The sequence below is a fragment of the Carcharodon carcharias genome (genome assembly GCF_017639515.1).
Source record: "Carcharodon carcharias isolate sCarCar2 chromosome 36 unlocalized genomic scaffold, sCarCar2.pri SUPER_36_unloc_2, whole genome shotgun sequence".
NCBI classification, from domain to species: domain Eukaryota; kingdom Metazoa; phylum Chordata; class Chondrichthyes; order Lamniformes; family Lamnidae; genus Carcharodon; species Carcharodon carcharias.
The window spans coordinates 1,963,060-1,987,500 of record NW_024470737.1 but is presented as its reverse complement, the minus strand read 5'-3'; the positions used below and the strand labels follow the sequence as shown (position 1 = coordinate 1,987,500).

The 24,441-nt window shown below is 49.0% G+C and overlaps 1 protein-coding gene across 4 annotated transcripts in view; it reads right to left on the bottom strand.

Annotated features, from left to right (window-relative positions):
- Positions 1–24,441, bottom strand: part of gatad2b (GATA zinc finger domain containing 2B) — a 114,891-nt gene that overhangs the window by 25,991 nt on the left and 64,459 nt on the right. For all 4 annotated transcript variants that reach the window (XM_041181769.1, XM_041181767.1, XM_041181768.1 and 1 more), the window contains one exon: positions 2,357–2,692. In XM_041181769.1, the coding sequence (XP_041037703.1) occupies positions 2,357–2,685 (329 nt within the window). In that variant the 5' untranslated portion in view covers positions 2,686–2,692. The remainder of the gene's footprint in view (positions 1–2,356; positions 2,693–24,441) is intronic.

The window sequence follows — 24,441 nt, the reverse complement described above, 5'->3', positions numbered from 1 at the left end:
TTCTATCCTTTGCCAGCTAGCTAGCTTTATTATAACAAGCCAAAACCCACATCAAAAGAACCATTCAGCTAACCAGAGATCTCATTTGCTCTAGGTGGGATCTTGCCTGGCACCGTTTGGCTGCCACCTTCACTCATTTAAGAACAGTGACAGCACCGTCAACAGGCTGTGCAGTTTAGGAACTGGGTATCACCGACGTGCGACAGAGGCCATCTCCAGATCCACACCGAGTGGATTTTAGGGAAGGAAGAGGCTTTCGATAGCACCTTTCCCCACCTCAGGACATCGCAAAGAGCTTCACAGCCAGCGGAATCGCTTCTGAAGTATGGTCACTGTCGAGACGGAAAGAGAGCAGCCAATTTGCGTAAGGGATAAACAGTGCGCCCAGGGCACCAGGGGAACTCCCCCTGACGCTCTCTTCTTCAGGTAGCAGCCATAGGATCTTATGCATCCGCCTGAGAGGGCAGACAGGGCCTCGGTTTAACATCTTATCTGAAAGAAGTTAGGAGTCAGTTGGAGCATCGGGCAGGGAAGTGAGACTCACAAGGTTGCCGATTCCTACCGAAGTTATCAGGTTTCTCCTCTTATACAGCAACGTAAAACACTTGATGCATAAACACTTGATATAATGACACACCCCCTGTTGTCCAACGGGTCTTCTTTCTAAAGTTATACCAGGAGCTCTTCAGGTAATCCTACACCAGGCGGCTGACCACAAACACCGGCCATTTCGCCTGTGGCTCTGTGGGTCGCTCTCTCTCTCGCTCTCTCTCGCCTCGGAGTCAGGAGGTCGTGAGCTCGAGACCCTAGTCCAGCGACCCGAGCTCCATAATACAGGCCGATACTCCCAGCGCCAGTACTAGGGGAAGCGCTGCACTGCCGAGGTGTCGCTGCCATCTTTCAAGATGAAACTTCTTTGGCAGGAAATCCAGCGGCTGCTAATGGGAAAAGAGCTGGAGGGGGTGGGGACTCACTCGTCAACCAACTTCACGAGAAAGAAACAAGTCTGCTCATTACCACGTTAGCGTTTGTGGGGTCGAACTGTGCACAAATTGACTGCCGCAATTCCTGCATTACAGCAGTGACAACACTTCAAAAATACTTCACTGGTTTCATGGGAGTGTCCTGAAGCCGTGACCGGCACTACTGGAACACGAGTCTAACTACTTTCATCGATATTGAACTGGTCGCCTGCAGGTGGGGTAAAGTCAGGGGCACCTCGGCTAATGAGGGGGAGAATCTCGGAGGCGCGGTTTAGGTCATCCAGAATTCATGCTCGTGACCACTCTGGAGTGGGGGGAGGTGCAGCTGGATGAAGGCAACAGGCCAGGAGAGAGTCAGGTGTGCCTGCGATGCCCCCTGCAGTTGAAGAGCTGGCATACCACATAGGCCCTCAAAGAGAGAGTTTCTCTCATCTTTCGCACCTTGTCGAATAACAAAATAATATCTGGGCCCCGCGTGCCGTTAACTAGTCCACATCCATATTTCTATAGTACTCTGACCTCCAATGATAATATTTCAATCACCATATGACTTCTGACCCACTTCATTCTCTCCATCAACACATGACCACATGGCTTCCATGTTATTTATAAACTTTTGGAACTGATGGACACCACATATTATCTGAATTATAGGACAGCATGTCCGTTACCGCTCTTGGGACAGTACTTGCTGTATTACTACATCCTCTGGAACACCAATGTTAGTGCAACAAGGGGAAAGGGGGCAGGGGGAGGGGGGCAGAGCGCGGGCAGGGAGTAGGAATGGGGCGCTCAGCGTGGGTGGGTGGCGTGGCTGTGCGGCAGAGGGCAGCGGGCGTGTCGGAGAGACAGAGAAAAGGAGAGTAGGGAAGGAGAGGGGGGAGAGAGAGAGGGAAGGAGAGAGGGAGAGAGAGAGAGGGAAGGAGAGAGGGAGAGAGAGAGGGAAGGACAGAGAGAGAGAGTGGGAAGGAGAGAAGGAGAGAGAGAGGGAAGGAGAGAGGGAGAGAGAGAGGGAAGGAGAGAGAGAGAGAGTGGGAAGGAGAGTGGGAGAGAGAGAGTGGGAAGGAGAGTGGGAGAGAGAGAGAGAGGGAAGAAGGGAGAGAGAGTGGGAAGGAGAGAGAGTGAGAATGGAAAGGAGAGAGAGAGGGAAGGAGTGGTGAGTGAGAATGGTGAAGGAGAGGGAAGGAATGGGGACAGAGCTGATTTAACTATTCATTAGGGGTCACTGAAGGAAAGTGGGGTTAAGGAGTGATAGAGAATGGACACGGAGAGATAGGGAAGTGGACACAGACAGACAGACAGACACACACACACACACACACACACACACACACACACACACACACAATTTCCCTCCGCAGCCCTGCTTTCACCTCTTGTGCGCACTCATGTCAACGGGTTCGTCCCCCATGTTCTCCTTGCCCGCTTTGACCACATTGCGGATTTCCGGCCGAGGCTTCAGGCTGCCATTCATCTTCTCCTCGCCCGCCTTCTGGTGCTCGGATTTGACCACCAGGTCCTGGGGCATCTCGGGGCCGGCCAGGTCCTTCCTCTTCAGCAAGGCCAGCATCTTTAGCCGCTCCATGGCCTCGTGCCCTTCCATCTTCAGCCTCTTGGCCACCATGTCATCCCGCTCCTCAGCCCGGTCCAGTCCTCGCTTCAGCAGATGGAGCCTCAGGGCATCGTCCGTCATTCTGTCCATCCTGCTGCTGTGGATAGAAACAACGGCACAGAGGTTAGTTGTTTCCCGGCCCCAGAAGGAAAACTGCATTTGTTTAGCAACTTTGACATCCCAAACAGTTTCACAGCAGCATTATAAAGCAAAATCTGAGCCCAAACCGCAACAGAGGAGGAGGAGGAGAGAGAGAGAGCGAGAGAGAGGTGGGGGGTTTAGGGAGGGGATTCCAGAGCTTAGGGCCCCCTAGGCAGCTGAAGGCACGGCCGCCAATGGTGGAGCGATGGGAATCGGGGGATGCCCGAGAGGCTGGAATTGGAGGAGCACAGAGATCTCGGAGGGTTGTAGGGGTTGGAGGAGGTTACAGAGATAGGGAGGGGTGTAGGGGCTAGAGGAGGTTACAGAGATAGGGAGGGGTGTAGGGGTTGGAGGAGGTTAGAGATAGGGAGGGGTGTAGGGGCTGGAGGAGGTTACAGAGATAGTGAGGGGTGTAGGGGCTAGAGGAAGTTACAGAGATAGGGAGGGGTGTAGGGGCTGGAGGAGGTTACAGAGATAGGGAGGGGTGTAAGGGCTGGAGGAGGTTACAGAGATAGGGAAGGGTGTAGGGGCTGGAGGAGGTTACAGAGATAGGAAGGGGTGGAGGGGCTAGAGGAGGTTACAGAGATAGGGGTGTAGGGGCTGGAGGAGGTTACAGAGATAGGGAGGGGTGTAGGGGCTGGAGGAGGTTACAGAGGTAGGGAGGGCTGTTGGGGCTGGAGGAGGTTACAGAGATAGGGAGGGGTGGAGGGGCTGGAGGAGGTTACAGAGATAGGGAGGAGGTTACAGAGATAGGGAAGGGTGTAGGGGCTGGAGGAGATTACAGAGATAGGGAAGGGTATAGGGGCTGGAGGAGGTTACAGAAATGGGGAGGGTTGTAGGGGCTGGAAGAGTTTAGAGAGATATGGAGGATTGTAGGGGCAGGAACAGTTTACAGAGATGGGGAGGATTGTAGGGGCAGGAACAGTTCACAGAGATAGGGAGGGTTGTAGGGGCTGGAAGAGTTTACAGAGATAGGGAGGGGTGTAGGGGCTGGAAGAGTTTTACAGAAATAGGGAGGGTTGGAGGGGCTGGAGGAGGTTACAGAGATAGGGAGGGATGTAGGGGCTGGAGGAGGTTACAGAGATAGGGAGGGTTGTAGGGGCTGGAAGAGGTTACAGACACAGGATGGGCAAAGCCAAGGAGCGACTGGAAAAGGAGGATGAGAATTTTAAAACCAAGTTAATGCTTAACTTGATAGCCCATGTACATTAGCAAGCACAGAGTGATGGGTAAAAGGGACGTCGTACAAGTTCAGACAGGGGGACTAAGCTCAGGTCTTCTGTGGCTACAAGAGCAGATCAGAGGCTGGGAATCCTGCAGCCAGTAACTGAGCTCCTGATTCCCCAAAGCCTGTCCACCATCTACAAGGCACAAGTCAGGAATGTGATGGAATACACCCCGCTTGACTGGATGAGTGCAGCTCCCACAACACTCAAGAAGTTTGACACTATCCAGGACAAAGCAGCCCCGCTTGATTGGCACCCTATCCATAAACATTCACTCCCTCCACCACTGACACACAGTAGCAGCGGTGTGTGTACCATCTACAAGATGCACTGCAGCAACTCACCAAGGCTCCTTCGACAGCACCTTCCAAACCCACGACCACTACCATTTCGAAGGACAAGGGCAACAGACACATGGGGAACACCACCACCTGGAAGATCCCCTCCAAGCCACTCACCATCCTGACTTGGAAATATATAACTTGATTTTTAATTTTGAAGTGCAGTCTCAGTTTGTACCAGAGGTAACCACGGAATCCGCTTTGTACAAAGCAATATCCCAATGAGACAAATGATAAGAATCTGTTTCAGTGATAGCGGTCGACGGACAAATGTTGACTTCAGGACAAATCCTGGTGTGCGGAATGAGGGACTCCCGGCACCGTCTGAATCTGAAGCCCTCTTCCCAGAATCTCCGAGCCTCTGCCACCCCCACCCCTCATTCAGTCTCCCCTTCCTCGCGCTTTCTGCAGCATTTAAAACGTCAGCTCGGTGTTAGTCCCCAGTTACAAGTGCCTGACTGAAAACTGTGAGGAACAGAACCTTCGAACGTTCACCCCCAGTGGGGCTGAAGTGCCTTTGAGGCTTCCGATTTCTGTCACCCGGCCTCAAATCCACCGAAAACGGACTCGGGCACAACGCTGAGCCAAACACAATCCAAACTTTGCCTACGAGTTAGAGCAGGGAGGTTAGACGGTCATGCGTACAACAGTTCTGCCCCCAACATTACCGGAAGGATGCCGGGGCTCAGCAAAAGCTGCTGACACTAGATCGGAGAGGTTATGACCATCAAAAAGGCTGGGGCTCTTTTCTCTAGAAAAGAGAAGTCTGGTAGGGGCTTTTAAGATGGGAAAAAAACAGGTTCAATAGGGTCGATGTAGAGATGTTTCCACTTGTGGGGGGAGGCCAGGACTAGGGGGCCATCGATATCAGACAGTCACTAATAAATCCGATGGGGAATTGAGGAGAAACTGCTTCACCCGGGGAGCGGGGAGAACGTGGGACTCGCTGCCACAGGGAGTGGTCGAGGTGAGTCGCAGAGATGGATTGAAAGGGGCGGGGGGGTGGGGAGGAGCTGGATAAACACACAAGGGGGAGAGGAATAGAAGGATATGCTGATGGGGTGAGATGGGTGGGAAGAGGCTTGTGTGGAGCAGATGGGCCGAATGGCCTGTTTCAGTGCTGCACAGCCTGTGTAATTCTATCACTATAAAGCTATTAACTTCAGTACATCAACAAAAGTCTCCTCGATCCCACACAAGGCCCACATTGTTGCTATTGAATGTAATTACCTCAAAGTAGCATTTAATTACAAGGAACAGTGCTCTGTCATTTTAATTAAAAATAGCTTGTAGAGAAAGGGGCTGTACTCGGACTCAGTGAATTACTGAGCCATGCCCGAATCCGCTGGTCTGCCTTCTGGGACAGTCGGCCATATTCGTTTCAAATCCTCAAAGGGGTTCGATAGGGTAGACATGGAGGAGGTGTTTCCACTAGTGGGGGGGCCATCAATATCAGACAGTCACTAATAAATCCAATGGGGAATCGAGGAGAAACTTCTTTACCCAGGAAGAGTGGGGACTAGCCCTCACAGGGAGTGGTCGAAGTGAATTGTAGAGATGGGTTGAAGGGGGGGGGAAGCTGGATAAACACACGAAGGAGAGAGGAATAGAAGGATATGTCGATGAGGGGAGAAGGGGGTGGGAGGGGGCTCGTGTGGGGCAGAAACATTGGCACACAGTGGATTGGCCAGCTGCAAATTGTGTGTAATTTTATGATCTGCATCATTTGAGGTGATAGATAAATTAATAATCTGATGTAAATTGATGTCTTTGACCTGTGAGGCACACAAGCCACTGGCATGACATCGGGGATGGCCCTGAACTCTCCGCCTCACGGCGGGGCAGGCTGGCTGTGTGAAGGTATTTCGGCTTGCGAGCCAGCATGGGTTAACGGTGAACTCAGAGTGTGCCTTTCAAGCCACACAGAACACACAGAATAGAGCCATACAGAATATCTGCGACACGTCACAGACCCTTTCCTAGCCATCACTGCCTGACAGCTCCTATTTCAGTCTCAGCCTGTTCAAGTGCCTCAGACAAGCCTCACGTCTTACTGCAAAATGGCAGACAGATCACCCGCATGCAACTGCTAATCTAGTAAACTTATGACAATGGGTCTCAATGGGTGGCTGTGTCAGTACCGAGGGAGTGCTGCACTGTCAGAGGTGCTGGCTTTTGGATGAGACATTAAACCGTGGCCTTGTCTTCCCTCTCAGATGGGTGTAAAACATCCCATGGCTGCTATTCAAACAGCAGATGAATTCTCCCCAGGGCTTGGTCCAATATTTATCCCTCAACCAACATAACTTAAAAAAATATATTACCTGGTCATTTATCCCATTGCTATTTGTGGGAGCTTGTTGTGCGCAAATGGGTTGAAGCGTTTCCTACACGACAGGAGGTGACTACACTTTAGAAGTCACCTCACTGGCTATAAAGCTCTTTAGACGGTCCTGAGGTTATGAAAGGCGTTACAGAAATGCAAATCAAAATCAAAAGTGGGGGACTGGTGCTGCACATGTGTCGCATGCCTGGTGTCAGTGAACACAATGGGCACAGCAGTCGCCATTAATCCAAGCTGGCTGGTGTAGAAGGGACAGCGGAAAGTTATAGAATAGAACCATAGAACACCACAGCACAGAAAAACAGGCCATTCAGCCCTTCTAGTGTGTGCCAAAATATTATTCCGCTAATCCCATTGACCTGCACCTAGTCCATAACCCTCCAGACCTCTCCCATCCATGTATCTATCCAATTTATTCTTAAAACTTAAGAGTGAGCCCGCATTTACCACGTCAGATGGTAGCTCGTTCCACACTCTCACCGCTCTCTGAGTGAAGAAGTTCCCCTTAATGTTCCCCTTTCACCCTAAAGCCATGTCCTCTCGTGTTTATCTCTCCTAATCTAAGTGGAAAGAGCCTACTCGCATTTACTCTGTCAATACCCCTCATAATTTTGCAAACTTCTATCAAATCTCCCCTCATCCTTCTACACTGCAAGGAATAAAGTCCTAACCTGTTTAATCTTTCCCTGTAACTCAACTCCTTAAGACCCGGCAACATCCTAGTAAATCTTCTCTGCACTCTCTCAATCTTACTGATATCCTTCCTGTAGTTAGGCGACCAGAACTGCACACAATACTCCAAAGTTGGCCTCACCAATGTCTTATACAACCTCACCATAACATCCCAACTCCTATACTCAATACTTTGATTTATGAAGTTCCTGGAAAATAAGTGATTAGTGAGAGGGACACAACATCGGGCAGACGGTAGGTCTCTCCACACTTCCTACATCCAGACTTGATGCCATTCCCTTATAATCCATAAATAAATATACTCAGCTTAAATTAGAATGGGGAATGAGTTGCTTGGGTGGATCGTGAAGAGCAAGAAAGACTTGCATTGCTATATCACCTTTTGCCACCTCAGGATGCTTTAAAGCGCTTTATAGCCACTGGCGTATTTCTGAAATGTTGTCACTGTTCTAATGTGGGAAATGCAACCAATTTGTGCACAGCAAGCACCCACGACCAGCAATATGGTAAATGACAAGGTAATGTTTTAGTGATGTGGGTTAAGGGATAAATATCGGGCCCAGGACACAGGGAGAACTCCTTGCCACCCTCCTGCTCTTCTTTCAATAGCACCACGAGATCTTTTATATCCACCTCCAAGGCCTTGGTTTAATGTCTCCTCCGACAGGGCAGCACTCTCTCCATACCAGCACTGGCTGCATTGGCCTGGATTCTGGGGCTCAAATCCGCCGAGTGAGACTTTAATCCACGATCTCCTGACTCAGAAGCAAAAGTGTGTGAGCCACTGAGCCACAGCTGAGCCCCCAAGGAATAAAGGGCTCAGTAAAGTCGATCAGCTGCAGGATACATAACTACACGGAGACTCAAGACGGGTGCAAAGTCAATTAAAATGAGGCTAAAATAAAAAGGAGAGGGCAGTGGCGGGGGGGGGGAAAGCAGGGGAGAAGGAACACCCTTGAGCTGTAACTCAGGTTCACTGCTTCCCACACGGAGCTCTGGAAGTTTTAAGTGCTGCGTACTTATAGATTAGGCACCATTAACTTTGACAGCAGATAGCAAGCAGGACCTCAGTCGGAGCACCCCAACAACACACCTGAAAGATGTAACAGCTGCCAGGAGTGATACCTTACATTGATAGCAGATGCTGCCGGCTGAAGCTGACTATTTGCCTAGACAAATCGTTCTGCTGTTGGAATCATGGAGTGTCTGTACTGTCTCTCTGCAGGAGGAACTCACCTCGTGCCATTCCCCCACCTTTTCCCCTCAGGCCTGCAAATTTTTCCCTTCAGATAATTATCAAATACCCTTTTGAAAGCCTTGACTGAACCAGCCTCCGCCACACTCTCAGGCAGTGCATTCCAGATCCTAACCGCTTGCTGCATCATATAATCTTTCACGTCTCCATCGCCTCTTTTGCCCATGACTTTAAATCTGTCCCCATCTCATTCTCGATCCTTCCACTAATGGGAACAGTTGTTCCCCATCGACTCTGTCCAGACCCCTCAGGATTTTGAACACCTCTGTCAAATCTCCTCTCAGCCTCCTTTTCTCCAAGGAGAACAGTCCCAACTTCTCCAATCTGTACATGTAACTGAAGTTCCTCACCTCTGGAACCATTCTCGTGAATCTTTTCTGCATTCTCTCCAATGCCTTCACATCCTTCCTAAAGTGTGGTGCCCAGAACTGGACACAATACTCCAGCTGAGGCTGCATCAGTATTTGATACAGGCTCAGCTCAACTTCCTTGATTTTGCACTCTATGCCCCTATTCATAAAGCCCAGGATCCTGTATATAGTTTATTAACCGCTCTCTCAACCTGTCCTGCCACCTGCAATGATTTATGCACATACACACCCAGGACCCTCTGCTCCTGCGCCCACTTTAGAATTGTAGCTTTTATTTTTATATTGTCTCTCCCTGTTCCTCCTGCCAAAATGAGTCACTTCACACATCTCTGCATGGTCTTAGCGTGACTGATTCAGGCAACCGAAGGGGGCAGTGGGCCCTCCTTTACATCGGAGAGGCTAAACTGGCAGAATATATTCTCTCACACCTACCGACATTTCCCCTCTCTCAATCACACAAACACACACTCCATATCCTTTCTCTCTCTCTCTCTCTCACACACACACAGACAGACACAGACACACACACGGTATAAAGATTTCTCTCTCTCACAGCCGACATCCTCTTTCTGCCTACGATCGCTGAATAATCCTGGATCACTGTTTGGTTTAGCAGCTGCCTTTTTTTTCTCACCCCCCCACTCCCTCCCCTCCCCACCTCCCCTCCCACCGCCCCCCCCCCACCGGTCCCTGCTTGTTTTCGCTTTCAACTGCTGTTCCTAATAAAAACTGATGGTTGCTTCTTTTCTCTGATTCACCACATTCCCCATCCTCCACCACCAGCACCCCACCCCCACCAACCGATTTGCTCTCCGTTTATGAAGTTTAAATATAAAACTTGAAAAGCACCCAAAACAACAAAGAAAAACACTCCAACAATCTTGATGACTGGTCTACTTGCGGTCGATGTCAACCCAGCAGCAAGCAGTCTGTAGCTTCACAGTGGAACTCCATTGTACAATAAAGAGAACACCATTCAGCGACTAACTCTGTATTTGTGTGTTAGTGCAGGAGAAATGTCTTCATCGCTTACAGCAGATTAATAGCTCGTTGACTGCTTTATGTATTGTGCCTGTCACTTTTTTTTTTAAAAAAGACGATAGGACATACAGGCACTGGAGCGAGGGGCAGAAGAAGATTCACAAGGGCAGTACGGCAGCAATCAGGAAAGGCTGAACAGGCTGAGATCTCCCTTCTCCAGAAAACAGAAGGCTGACAGGTGACCTTATCTCAGGGGCTTTAAGGTTATGAAACAGGGTGCATGTAGAGAAGACGTCTCGTCGTGAGATGAAGTAAGAGTGGAGGTGGCTTGAGTGCAGCATAAGCACATGGGTAGTAGACCAGTTGGGCCGAATGGCCTGCTTCTGTTCTGTAAATTCAATGCACTATTGAACTCAGTTTAATAAACATGTCGAGGGTTTATACACTGAACTGTGCTCCGAGGTGTACATTCTGTCTGCTACATAGGATGCAGTGAGCTGGTTAGCTAGTCATATCTCAGTAAACCCCACTAATGGCTCTTAGTGACACTATGTTCACCTATAAACATGACTAAAGGGAGATTTTGGCCAATGGGAGGGTAGGTTTAAAATGCCGTCTGTGGTTCAATGGGTGGCACTCTCACCTCTGAGTCAGGGAGTCGTAGGTTCAAACCCCACTCCAGAGGCTTGAGCCCCATAGTCCAGGCCAACACTCCCGGTGCCGGTAGAGGGAGTGCCGCACTGGCTGTCTTTCAGGGCGAGACGTTAAACTCTCAAGCGGGCAGAAATGATTCCAGGGACGCTACTGGGAGAAGAGTAGGGGTAAGGGTGTTCTCCTGGGGCTAATCCCTCAACCACCATCACAATAAATGGATGATCAGGGTCATTATCGCTATGCCGGTTGTGAGAGCTTGCTGTGCGCAAATTGGCTGTCGACCACATTAAAAATGGCAACACTTCAAAATTCCTTCGGTGGCTGTGAAGGGTTTTGGGACAGCCTGAGGTCAAGGAGGGCGCTATCGAAATGCTGTCACTGAAAGGAGGAAGGGAATCGGAAAAAGATGACAAATGTGATATGAGGTAATTGGTGTCGAGAACAAGGGGGGGGGGGTGCGGTGGGCTTGTGAGAGCTTTGAGTGCAGACAGCAATGAGCTAATGTGGTGTGATCGTTCCATATTAGATGTCGGGATGTTGCTTAGCAACAGCAGCCTCGTGAGGAAGGTATGGCGGGGATCTTTTATGCAAATGAGAGGGTTAAACATATTTATTCGATGGCCTGTGTCCCTGCACATGGAAATGTTGTGCTTTTGTTCTTTTTTCCAAAAGGAAAAAAAAACCAAAATGGATATTTCAAATGGATTTCCTTCTGCAGAGCCTGGCAAAAAGTGGGGGGGGAGGGGGGGAGACGAAAAGGCTGAGGAATGATGCGCACCCTTCAGTTTTCCACGTTGTGTGGTGAGGAGGTGGGGGTGCGGGGACTGGGCTGACTCAGGCCCCGGGGCGGGTCCACAGAGGTTGTCACCAGGGGCAGGAGCTGCAGCCGAAAGCACCACATTCCACTCCGCCACCACCCCCCCCAACCCTGGGGCTGGTTTTCGCTGACCAACCTGCTTGCCGGAATGAAGCACTCTGACCCTAGCTTCCCTTCTGCCGCAAGCTCACTCTGCAGCGCTCTCCCTCTCATGCCTGCACTCAAAACATGCGGAAAAGATCTCGAGCAGAGTAGCAAATGGTGAGGCCATTCAGCTGGTCTGGTTTTTGGGGGTTTGCGGGGGGGGGGGGGGGGGGGGAGGTGGGGGGGCGGGGGGGGGGGGGGGAGTGGATCGTCTTGGAGAAAGTCTCATGCTTAAATTGATAGGCACTATATAAACGCAAGCTCCTTCTGCTTACAATCATAGAATCGCCCGCACTGTCAGAACCCTTCATGATTAAATCTCCCCTTCACCTTCTCTGCTGTAAGGGTAACAGTCCCAAGTTTCTCCAGTCTCTCCGCTGAAGTCCCTCATCCTAGGCCCCATCCTTTCTCAAAACTAATCCAAGCACCTTTGCCTAATTCAGATAGGGTGATCATACTTTGCACATACGCTGGTGTAGCGTGGTGGTACTGTGCCTCTGTCCCTGAACTACTAATGCGGAGAATGGGAGATCAATTCCCCCTAGCAAGTGCAGTCGGAGAATTTGAATTCAGTTCGCCAAGTCTGGTGTCAGTAAAAACGACCATGATAGCGGTCACAATTATTAGATAAATCCAACTGTGTTCCCCTGAAGGACAGGAATCCACTGTCCTTGTTCAGTCCCTGGCTTACACGTGACTCCAGCCCCACACCAAAGTGGTTGACTCTCACCGAGTGCTGTTTGAGTGCACAGTGCGCGAGAAGCTGGCAGTTTGGTGATTGAGGGAATTTTGGTGAAGAGGTGAACTATAAATTAAGAAAAATAAATGTAATTAACACAATAAGGATGACAGGGCGGGTGACGTATCACGGCTGCAGCACGTGGGAACTCCTGGATGCCACTGCGATCCATGGTCACCACATCTGTCGTAAGTCCCTGCAGCTTGAAAAGCTTTGGCTCAGAGTTGGTGAGTTGGAGGCCGAGCTGCAGACATTGTGGTGCATCAGGGTGGGGGACTGTTACCTGGATGCTTTGTTCCAGAAGGCAGTCACAGCCCCTTTTAGGTTAGGGTCATCTGATTTGGTCAGTGATCAGGGACAGGACAGTGTGACTACAAGTGAGGCAGGTAAGGGGATCGAGAAGGTGGGAGTGGGGCTAGCGAAAGAAATCAAGGATTGCATTACATGCCTCTTCCTTTGATCTAAAGTTGCCAAAAAAACGGTAAGCCTGAGAATTAGGAACAGTTTAGAATTCTGCAAAGGAGCACCAAGAAAAAGATTAAGAAAGGGAAAGTAGAATATGAGAGTAAGCTAGTGAGAAATATAAAAACAGACTGCAAAAGCTTCTCCAGGTATCTAAAAAGGGAAAGATCAGCAAAGACAAATGTGGGTCCAGTACAAGTGGAGAGAGGAGAATTTATAATGGGGAATAAGGAAATGGCAGGGAAACTAAACAAATCCTGTGTGTCTGTCTTCACAGAGGTAAATACTAAAAACTTCCCAGAAATACTAGAGAACCAAGGGACTAGTGTAAATGAGGAACTGCAAGATATTAATAAAAAATAGTACTTGTGGAAGTAATGGGACTGAAGACTGATAAACCCCCTGGACCTGAATGATCGATCCAAGAGTGTTGAAAGAGGTGGCTGTAGAGATAGTGGATACACTGGCGGTCGTCTTTGAAAAATCTATAAACCCTGGAATGGTTCCTGCAGACTGGAGGGTTGCAAATATAACCCCAGTATTTAAGAGAGAGAGAGAGAAAACAGGGAACTGCAGACCTATTAGCTTAACATCAGTAGTAGGGAAAATGCTAGGATATATAATAAACAAAGGATGTGACAACAGGATATTTAGAAAATAATGGGAGGATTGGGCAGGGTCACCATGGATTTATGAATGGGAAATCATGTTTAACAAACCTGGAGTTTTTGAGGATGCAACTAGCAGAATAGAAAAGGGAGAATTGGTGGATGTGGTATATTTAGATTTTTAGAAAGCTTTTGATAAGATCCCACGCAAGTGGTTGGTAAACAAAATTAGAGCACATGGGATTGAGATCATATACTGACATGGATTGAGGATTGGTTAACAGGCAGAAAACAGAGTAGGAATAAATCGATCATTCTCAGGAAGGCAGGCTGTGACTAGTGGGATACGGCAAGGATCAATGCTTGGGCCCCAGCTATTCCTCAGGGTAGTGTCCTCGGCCCAACCATCTTCAGCTGCTTTATCAATTACCTTCCCTCCAACATGAGGTCAGAAACGGGGATGTTCGCTGACGATTGCACATTGTTCAGCACCATTCGTGACCTCTCTAATACTGAAGCAGTCCGTGTGCAGATGCAGCAAGGCCTGGACAATAAACATGACCCCTTGACGTTCAATGGTATTACCATCACTGAATCACCCATTATCCACATCCTGGGGGTTACCATTGACCAGAAACTGAACTGGACCAGCCAAATAAGTACTCTGGCTACAAGAACAGGTCAGAGGCTGGGAATCCTGTGATGGGTGACTCACCTCCTGACTCCCCAAAGTCTGTCCACCATCTACAAGGCACAAGTCAGGAGTGGGATGGAATACTCCCCATTTGCCTGGATGAGTGCAGCTCCCACAACACTCAAGAAGCTCGACACCATCTATGACAAAGCAGCCCCGCTTGATCGGCACCCCATCCACAAACATTCACTTCCTCCACCACCGACGCACAGTAGCAGCAGTGTGTGTACCATCTACAAGATGTACTGCAGGAATTCATCAAGGCTCCTTCGACAGCACCTTCCAAACCAACAACCACTGCCATCTAGAAGGACAAGGGTAGCAAATAGATGGGAACGCCACCATCTGGAAGTTCCCCTCCAAGTCACTCACCATCCTGACTTGGAAATATATCGGCCGTTCCTTCACTGTCGCTGGGTCCAAATCCTGGAACTCCCTCCCTATCAGCACTGTGGGTGTTCCTACACCTGAGGGACTCAGTGGTTCAAGAAGGCAGCTCACCGCCACCTTCTCAAGGGCAACTAGGGATAGGCAATAAATGCTGGGCCTGGCCAGCGAAGTCCACATCCCATGAATGAATTTAAAAAAAATCACAATCTATATTAATGATTTAGATGTGGGAATTAAAAGTAATATTTTCAGCTTGGGAGATGACACAATACTTGGTGGAAGTGAGAGTTGTGAGGAGGATACAAATACACTTCAAGGGGATATGGAGACGCAAAGTGAGTGGACAAAAAATTCTAGAACCTGGGGACACAGTCTCAGAATAAGGGGCAGGTCATTTCGGAGTGAGGTGAGGAGGAATTTCTTCACTCAGAGGGGGGTGAATTTTTGGAATTCTCTACCCCAGAGGGCAGTGGAAGCTCAGTCATTGAGTCTGTTCAAGACAGAGATCGATCAGCTTCTACACATTAAAAACATCAGGGGATACGGGGAAAGTGGTGTTGAAATAGATCAGCTATGATCTTATTGAATGGCGGAGCAGGCTCGAAGGGCTGAATGGCCTATCCCTGCTCCTATTTTTAATGTTCTTATGCTAACTGCCTGCTGAAATAGCTCAGCAAGCTGAGGTTCTTAGGGATGGACAATAAACAGGAACACTTTCTACCATGACAACAGTAATTGTACATTGGCTGCAACACGCTCTGGGATGTCCCGAGGTTGTGCAAGGTGCTAGAGAAATGTGAGGTGGAAAAGTCGTGCTTTTTACATGGTATTCCCAGCACAGAAACAGGTCATTCGGCCCCTCTGCTCCTCGCTAGTGTTTCTACCCCACACGAGTCTCCTCCCACCCCCTCTTTGTCTCACCCCATCAACATATCCTTCTATTCCTTTCTCCCTCATGTGTTTATCCATATTTCCCCCTTCACTGCATCTCTGCGATTCACCTCGACCACTCCATGTGGGAGTGAGTCCCACATTCTCCCCACTCTCTGGGTAAAGAAGTTTCTCCTCAACTCTCCATTGGGTTTATCAGTGACTGCCCTCTAGTTCCAGTCTCCCCCAACAACCCCCGAGTCAAGTCTCTACACCTATTCTTTCATAAATTTAAAGGCTTCGACTCTGGCACCTCCTCTCTAGGGAAAAGAGCCTTGGTCGTTTCCTGACAATCAAGATCTCTCAAGTCTAGTATTATCGTTGTGAATCTCCCTGTACCTCTGTAACTCGTTCGAGTACAAACCCGTTTCCATCTGTTTCCAGATGAAGTTACATTGTTTCATAGTTTGCTATTGTGAGATTTGAACTCTTGATCTTGGGGTTACAAACCCACTACCATAACCACTTGGCTATTTAGGCCAAGCCCTGTACCTCTGTAAGTGCCTTGATATCCTTTATGGAAAATGGAGACCAGCTGTGTGCAGTAACTCCATTTTCCCATTCAGAATAAAACAAGCACACTGTTGTCTGTTACATCCCATTGAGCACAGGGGAAGGGTCAATGCGCTCCATTCTGAGGTGGTTGGTACAGCCATGGACACAATGGCACACAGAATGTGTTAGAGCACGGGGACTTTGACATGGGCTAGTATTCCAGCTACTCCGCAGCTGATCGTGTGCCCTGTGGCAGCTGGTAGGGCAGGCTGCTGCCAGGCAATCAATGCCAGCGCTGAAGTTGCAGCTGGAAAGCACATCAACGCAGCCTAAAGAGATATCCCCAGATCCGGTCTTCCCCGTCTGCCTTGCCGAAGGCAGACTGTCTGACTCAGCATGGTGTGAACATAAAGCTCGTTCTACACTGTCCCCATCAAACACTCCCAGGACAGGTACAGCACAGGGTTAAATACAGAGTAAAGTTCCCTCTACACTGTCCCCATCAAACACTCCCAGACCAGGTACAGCACGAGGTTAGATACAGAGTAAAACTCCCTCTACACTGTCCCCATCAAACACTCCCAAGACAGGTACAGCACGGGGTTAGATACAGAGTAAAGCTCCTTCTACACTGTCCCCATCAAACACTCCCAGGACAGGTACAGCACGGGGTTAGATATAGAGTAAAGCTCCGTCTACACTGTCCCCATCAAACACTCCCAGGACAGATACAGCAAGGGGTTAGATATAGAGTAAAGCTCCCTCTACACTGTCCCCATTAAACACAACAAGGACAGGTACAGAAACGGGTTAGATACAGAGTAAAGCTCCCTCTACACTGTCCCCATCAAACACTCCCAGGACAGGTACAACACGGGGTTAGATACAGAGTAAAGCTCCCTCTACACTGTCCCCATCAAACACTCCCAGGACAGGTACAACACGGGGTTAGATACAGAGTAAAGCTCCTTCTACACTGTCCCCATCAAACACTCCCAGGACAGGTACAGCACAGGGTTAGATACAGAGTAAAGCTCCATCTACACTGTCCCCATCAAACACTCCCAGGACAGGGACAGCACGGGGTTAGGTACAGAGTAAAGCTCCTTCGAAACTGTCCCCATCAAACATGCCCAGGACAGGTACAACACGGGGTTTGGTACAGAGCACAAAGAACAAAGAAAAGTATAGCACAGGAACAGGCCCTTCGGCCCTCCAAACATACGCCAATCATGTTGCCCGTCAACTAAAACAATTTGCACTTACGGGGTCCATATCCCTCTATTCCCATCCTATTCATGTATTTGTCAAGCTGCCTCTTAAACACCACTATCGTACCTGCTTCCACCACCTCCTCTGGCAGCGAATTCCAGACACTCACTACCCTCTGCGTAAAAAACATGCCCCGCACATCTCCTCCAAAGTTTTATCCCCTCACCTTAAATCTATGTCCCCTAGTAATTGACTCTTCCACCCTGGGAAAAGGCTTTTGACTATCTACACTGTCCATGCCACTCATAATTTTGTAAACTTCTATCATGTCGCCCCTCAATCTCCGTCGCTCTAGTGAGAACAATCTGAGTTTCTCCAACCTCTCCACATAGCTAATAACCTCCAGACCATGCAGTATCCTGGTAAACCTCCTCTGCACCCTCTCCAACACCTCCATATCCTTCCGGTAATGTGGCGACCAGAATTGCACGAAATATTCCAAGTGTGGCCTAACCAAGGTTCTATACAGCTGCAGCATGACTTCCCAGCTTTTATACTCAATACTATTGCCAATGAAGGCAAGCATGCCACATGCCTTCCTAACTACCTTATCCACCTGCGTGGCCACTTTCAGTGACCTGTGGACACGTACACCCAGATCCCTCTGCCCATCGATGCACTTAAAGGTTCTGCCATCTACTGCATAATAGCTGCCTGCATTAGACTTTCCAAAATGCATTACCTCACATTGGTGCGGATTAAACTCCACCTGCCATTTCTCCGCCCAAGTCTCCAACCGATCAATATCCTGCTGTATCCTTTGACAATCATTTTCAATATCTGCAACTCCTCCAACTTTAGTGTCGTCTGCAAACTTACTAATTAGCCCAGTAACATTTTCCTCCAAATCAAATATGTATATTACCAACAGAAAAACTACACTGTCCCTGTCAAACGCTCCCAGGACAGGTAGAGCACGGGGCTACATACAGAGTAAAGCTCCCTCTACACTGACCCCATCAAACACTCCCAGAACAGGTTTGGCACCGTGTCAGATACAGACTAAAGCTCCCTCTACACTGCCCCCATCAAACACTCCCAGGACAGGTGCAGCACGGGGTTAGATACAGAGAAAAGTTCGCTCTACACTGTCCCCATCAAACACTCCCAGGACAGGTACAACACAGGGTTAGATACAGAGTAAAGCTCCCTCTACACTGTCCCCATCAAACACTCCCAGGACAGGTACAACTCGGGGTTAGACAACAGAGTAAAACTCCCTCTACACTGTCCCCATCAAACACTCCCAACACAGGGAAAGCACGGGGTTAGATACAGAGTAAAGCTCCCTTTACACTGTCCCCATCAAACACTCCCAGGACAGTTACAGCACAGGGTTAGATACAGAGTAAAGCTCCCTCTACACTGTCCCCATCAAAAACTGCCAGGACAGGGACAGCACGGGGTTAGGTACAGAGTAAAGCTCCTTCGAAACTGTCCCCATCAAACATGCCCAGGACAGGTACAACACGGGGTTTGATACAGAGCACAAAGAACAAAGAAAAGTATAGCACAGGAACAGACCCTTCGGCCCTCCAAACATACGCCGATCATGTTGCCCGTCAACTAAAACAATTTGCACTTACGGGGTCCGTATCCCTCTATTCGCATCCTATTCATGTATTTGTCAAGCTGCCTCTTAAACACCACTATCGTACCTGCTTTCACCACCTCCTCTGGCAGCGAATTCCAGACACTCACTACCCTCTGCGTAAAAAACATGCCCCGCACATCTCCTCCAAAGTTTTATCCTCTCACCTTAAATCTATGTCCCCTAGTAATTGACTCTTCCACCCTAGGAAAAGGCTTTTGACTATCTACTCTGTCCATGCCACTTATAATTTTGTAAACTTCTATCATGTTGCCCCTCAATCTCCGTCGCTCTAGTGAGAACAATATGAGTTTCTCCAACCTCTCCACATAGCTAAAAACCTCCAGACCATGCAGTATCCTGGTAAACCTCCTCTGCACCCTCTTCAACGCCTCCATGTCCTTCCGGTAATGTGGCGACCAGAATTGCACGAAATATTCCAAGTGTGGCCTAACCAAGGTTCTATACAGCTGCAGCATGACTTCCCAGCTTTTATACTCAATACCCCTGCCAATGAAGGCAAGCATGCCACATGCCTTCCTAACTACCTTATCCACCTGCGTGGCCACTTTCAGTGACCTGTGGACACGTACACCCAGATCCCTCTGCCCATCGATGCACTTAAAGGTTCTGCCATCTACTGCATAATAGCTGCCTGCATTAGACTTTCCAAAATGCATTACCTCACATTGGTCCGGATTAAACTCCATCTGCCATTTCTCCGCCCAAGTCTCCAACCAATCAATATTCCGCTGTATCCTTTGACAATCCTTTTCAATATCTGCAACTCCTCCAACTTTAGTGTCGTCTGCAAACTTACTAATTAGCCCAGTAACATTTTCCTCCAAATCAAATATGTAAACTACAAACAGTAAAACTACACTGTCCCTGTCAAACGCTCCCAGGACAGGTACAGCACGGGGCTACATACAGAGTAAAGCTCCCTCTACACTGACCCCATCAAACACTCCCAGAACAGGTTTGGCACCGTGTTAGATACAGACTAAAGCTCCCTCTACACTGCCCCCATCAAACACTCCCAGGACAGGTGCAGCACGGGGTTAGATACAGAGAAAAGTTCGCTCTACACTGTCCCCATCAAACACTCCCAGGACAGGTACAACACAGGGTTAGATACAGAGTAAAGCTCCATCTACACTGTCCCCATCAAACACTGCCAGGACAGGGACAGCACGGGGTTAGGTACAGAGTAAAGCTCCTTCGAAACTGTCCCCATCAAACATGCCCAGGACAGGTACAACACGGGGTTTGATACAGAGCACAAAGAACAAAGAAAAGTATAGCACAGGAACAGGCCCTTCGGCCCTCCAAACATACGCCGATCATGTTGCCCGTCAACTAAAACAATTTGCACTTACGGGGTCCATATCCCTCTATTCCCATCCTATTCATGTATTTGTCAAGCTGCCTCTTAAACACCACTATCGTACCTGCTTCCACCACCTCCTCTGGCAGAGACTTCCAGACACTCACTACCCTCTGCGTAAAAAACATGCCCTGCACATCTCCTCCAAAGTTTTATCCTCTCACCTGAAATCTATGTCCCCTAGTAATTGACTCTTCCACCCTGGGAAAAGGCTTTTGACTATCTACACTGTCCATGCCACTCATAATTTTGTAAACTTCTATCATGTCGCCCCTCAATCTCCGTCGCTCTAGTGAGAACAATCTGGGTTTCTCCAACCTCTCCACATAGCTAATAACCTCCAGACCATGCAGTATCCTGATAAACCTCCTCTGCACCCTCTCCAACACCTCCATATCCTTCCGGTAATGTGGCGACCAGAATTGCACGAAATATTCCAAGTGTGGCCTAACCAAGGTTCTATACAGCTGCAGCATGACTTCCCAGCTTTTATACTCAATACTATTGCCAATGAAGGCAAGCATGCCACATGCCTTCCTAACTACCTTATCCACCTGCGTGGCCACTTTCAGTGACCTGTGGACACGTACACCCAGATCCCTCTGCCCATCGATGCACTTAAAGGTTCTGCCATCTACTGCATAATAGCTGCCTGCATTAGACTTTCCAAAATGCATTACCTCACATTGGTCCAGATTAAACTCCATCTGCCATTTCTCCGCCCAAGTCTCCAACCGATCAATATCCCGCTGTATCCTTTGACAATCCTTTTCAATATCTGCAACTCCTCCAACTTTAGTGTCGTCTGCAAACTTACTACTTAGCCCAGTAACATTTCCTTCCAAATCAAATATGTATACTACAAACAGTAAAACTACACTGTCCCTGTCAAACGCTCCCAGGACAGGTACAGCACGGGGCTACATACAGAGTAAAGCTCCCTCTACACTGACCCCATCAAACACTCCCAGAACAGGTTTGGCACCGTGTTAGATACAGACTAAAGCTCCCTCTACACTGCCCCCATCAAACACTCCCAGGACAGGTGCAGCACGGGGTTAGATACAAAGAAAAGTTCGCTCTACACTGTCCCCATCAAACACTCCCAGGACAGGTACAACACAGGGTTAGATACAGAGTAAAGCTCCATCTACACTGTCCCCATCAAACATTCCCAGGACAGGTACAACACGGGGTTAGACAACAGAGTAAAACTCCCTTTACACTGTCCCCATCAAACACTCCCAACACAGGGAAAGCACAGGGTTAGATACAGAGTAAAGCTCCCTTTACACTGTCCCCATCAAACACTCCCAGGACAGGGACAGCACGGGGTTAGGTACAGAGTATATCTCCCTCTATACTGTCCTGATCAAAGACACCCAGGACAGGTACAGCATGGGGTTAGACACAGAGAAAAGGTCGTTCTTCAGTCCCCATCAAACACTCCCAGGGCAAGTACAGCACAGGGTTAGATAGAGAGTAGATCTCCCTCTACACTGTCCCCATCAAACACTCCCAGGACAGGTACAGCACGGGGTTAGATACAAAGTAAAGCTCACTCTACACTGTCCCCACTAAACATTCCCAGGGCAGGGACAGCATGGGGTTAGCTACAGAGTAAAGGTCACTCTACACTGTCCAAATCAAACACTCCCAGGACAGGGACAGCACGGGGTTAGATACAGAGTAAAGCTACCTCTACACTGTCCCCATCAAACACTCCCAGGACAGGTACAGCACGGTGTTAGATACAAAGTAAAGCTCCCTCTACACTGTCCCCATCAAACACTCCCGAGGCAGGCACAGCACAGGGTTTGATACAGAGAAAAGCTCCCTCTACACTGTCCCTATCAAACGCTCCCAGGACAGGTACAGCATGGGGTTAGGTACAGAGTAAAGGTCCTTCTTCACTGTCCCCATCAAACACTCCCAGGGCAGGTACAGCACGTGGTTAGATACAGAGTAAAGCTACATAAACACCATCCCCATCAAACACTCCCACGGCAGGTACAGCACGGGGTTAGATACAGAGTAAACCTCCTTCTACACTGTCCCCATCAAACACTCCCAGGACCGGTACAGCACGGGGCTACATACAGAGTAAAGCTCCCTCTACACTGTCCCCATCAAACACTCCCAGAACAGGTTTGGCACCATGTTAGGTACAGACTAAAGCTCCCTCTACACTGTCCCCTTCAAACACTCCCAGGACCGGTACAGCACGGGGTTAGAAATAGAATGAAGCTCCCTCTACACTTTCCCCATTAAACACTCCCAGGACAGGTACAGCACGGAGTTAGATACAGAGTACAGTTCCCTCTACACTGTCTCCATCAAACACTCCCAGGGCAGGTACAGCACGGGGTTAGATACCAAGTAAAGCTCCCTCTACACTGTCCCGATCAAACGCTCCGAGGACAGGTACAGCACGGGGTTAGGTACAGGGTAAAGGTCCTTCTTCACTGTCCCCATCAAACACTCCCACGGCAGGTACAGCACAGGGTTAGATACAGAGTAAAGCTCCCTCTACACTGTCCCCATCAAACACTCCCAGGACAGGTACAGCATGGGGTTAGATACAGAGTAAAGCTCCCTCAACACTGTCCCCATCAAACACCCCCAGGACAGGTACAACACAGGGTGAGATACAGAGTAAAGCTCCCTCTACACTGTCCCCATCAAACACTCCCAGGACAGGTACAGCGCGGGGTTAGATACAGAGTAAACTCCCTCTACACTGTCCCCATCAAACACTCCCACGACAGGTACAGCGCGGGGTTATTTACAGAGTAAAGCTCCTTCTAAACTGTCCCCATCAAACACTCCCAGGGCAGGTACAGCACGCTGTTAGATAGAGCGTAAAGCTCCCTCTACACTGTCTCCATCAAACACTCCCAGGACAGGTACAACACGGGGTTAGATACAGAGCACAAAGAACAAAGAAAAGTACAGCACAGGAACAGGCCTTCGGCCCTCCAAGCATACACCGATCATATTGCCCGTCAACTAAAACATTTTGCACTTCCGAGGTCCATATCCCTCTATTCCCATCCTATTCATGTATTTGTCAAGCTGCCTCTTAAACACCATTATTGTACCTGCTTCCACCACCTCCTCTGGCAGCGAATTCCAGACACTCACTACCCTCTGCGTAAAAAACTTGCACCGCACATCTCCTCCAAAGTTTTCTCCTCTCACCTTAAATCTATGTCCCCTAGTAATTCACTTTTCCACCTTGGGAAAAAGCTTCTGACTATCTACTCTGTCAATGCCACTCATAATTTTGTAAACTTGTATCAAGTCGCCCTTCAATCTCCGTTGCTCTCGTGAGAACAATCTGAGTTTCTCCAACCTCTCCTCATAGCTAATAACCTCCAGACCAGGCAGCATCCTGGTAAACCTCCTCTGCACCCTCTCCAACGCCTCCATATCCTTCTGGTAATGTGGCGACCAGAATTGCACGTAATATTCCAACTGTGGACTAACCAAGGTTCTATACAGCTGCAGCATGACTTCCCAGCTTTTATACTCAATACCCCTGCCAATGAAGGCAAGCATGCCACATGCCTTCCTGACTACCTTATCCACCTGCGTGGCCACTTACAGTGACCTGTGGACCTGTACACCCAGATCCCTCTGCCCATCGATGCACTTAAGGGTTCTGCCATTTACTGCATAATAGATGCCAGTATTAGACTTTCCAAAATGCATTACCTCACATTGGTCCGGATTAAACTCCATCTGCCATTTCTCCGCCCAAGTCTCCAAACGATCTATATCCCGCTGTATCCTTTGACAATCCTCTTCACCATCTGCAACTCCTCCAACCTTAGTGGCGTCTGCAAACTTACTAATTAGCCCAGTTACATTTTCCTCCAAATCATTTATGTATACTACAAACAGTAAAACTACACTGTCCCTGTCAAACGCTCCCAGGACAGATACAGCACAGGGTTAAGTACAGAGTAAAGGTCCTTCTTCACTGTCCCCATCAAACACTCCCAGGGCAGCAACAGCACAGGGTTCGATACAGAGTAAATCTCCCTCAACACTGTCCCCATCAAAAACTCCCAGGACAGGTACAGCACAGGGTTAGGTGCAGAGTAAAGCTCCTTCTAAACTGTCCCCATCAAACACTCCCAGGGCAGGTACAGCACGCTGTTAGATAGAGAGGAAAGCTCCCTCTACACTGTCCCCATCAAACACTCCCAGGACAGGTACAACACGGGGTTAGATACAGAGCACAAAGAACAAAGAAAAGTACAGCACAGGAACAGGCCCTTCGGCCTTCCAAGCATACGCTGATCA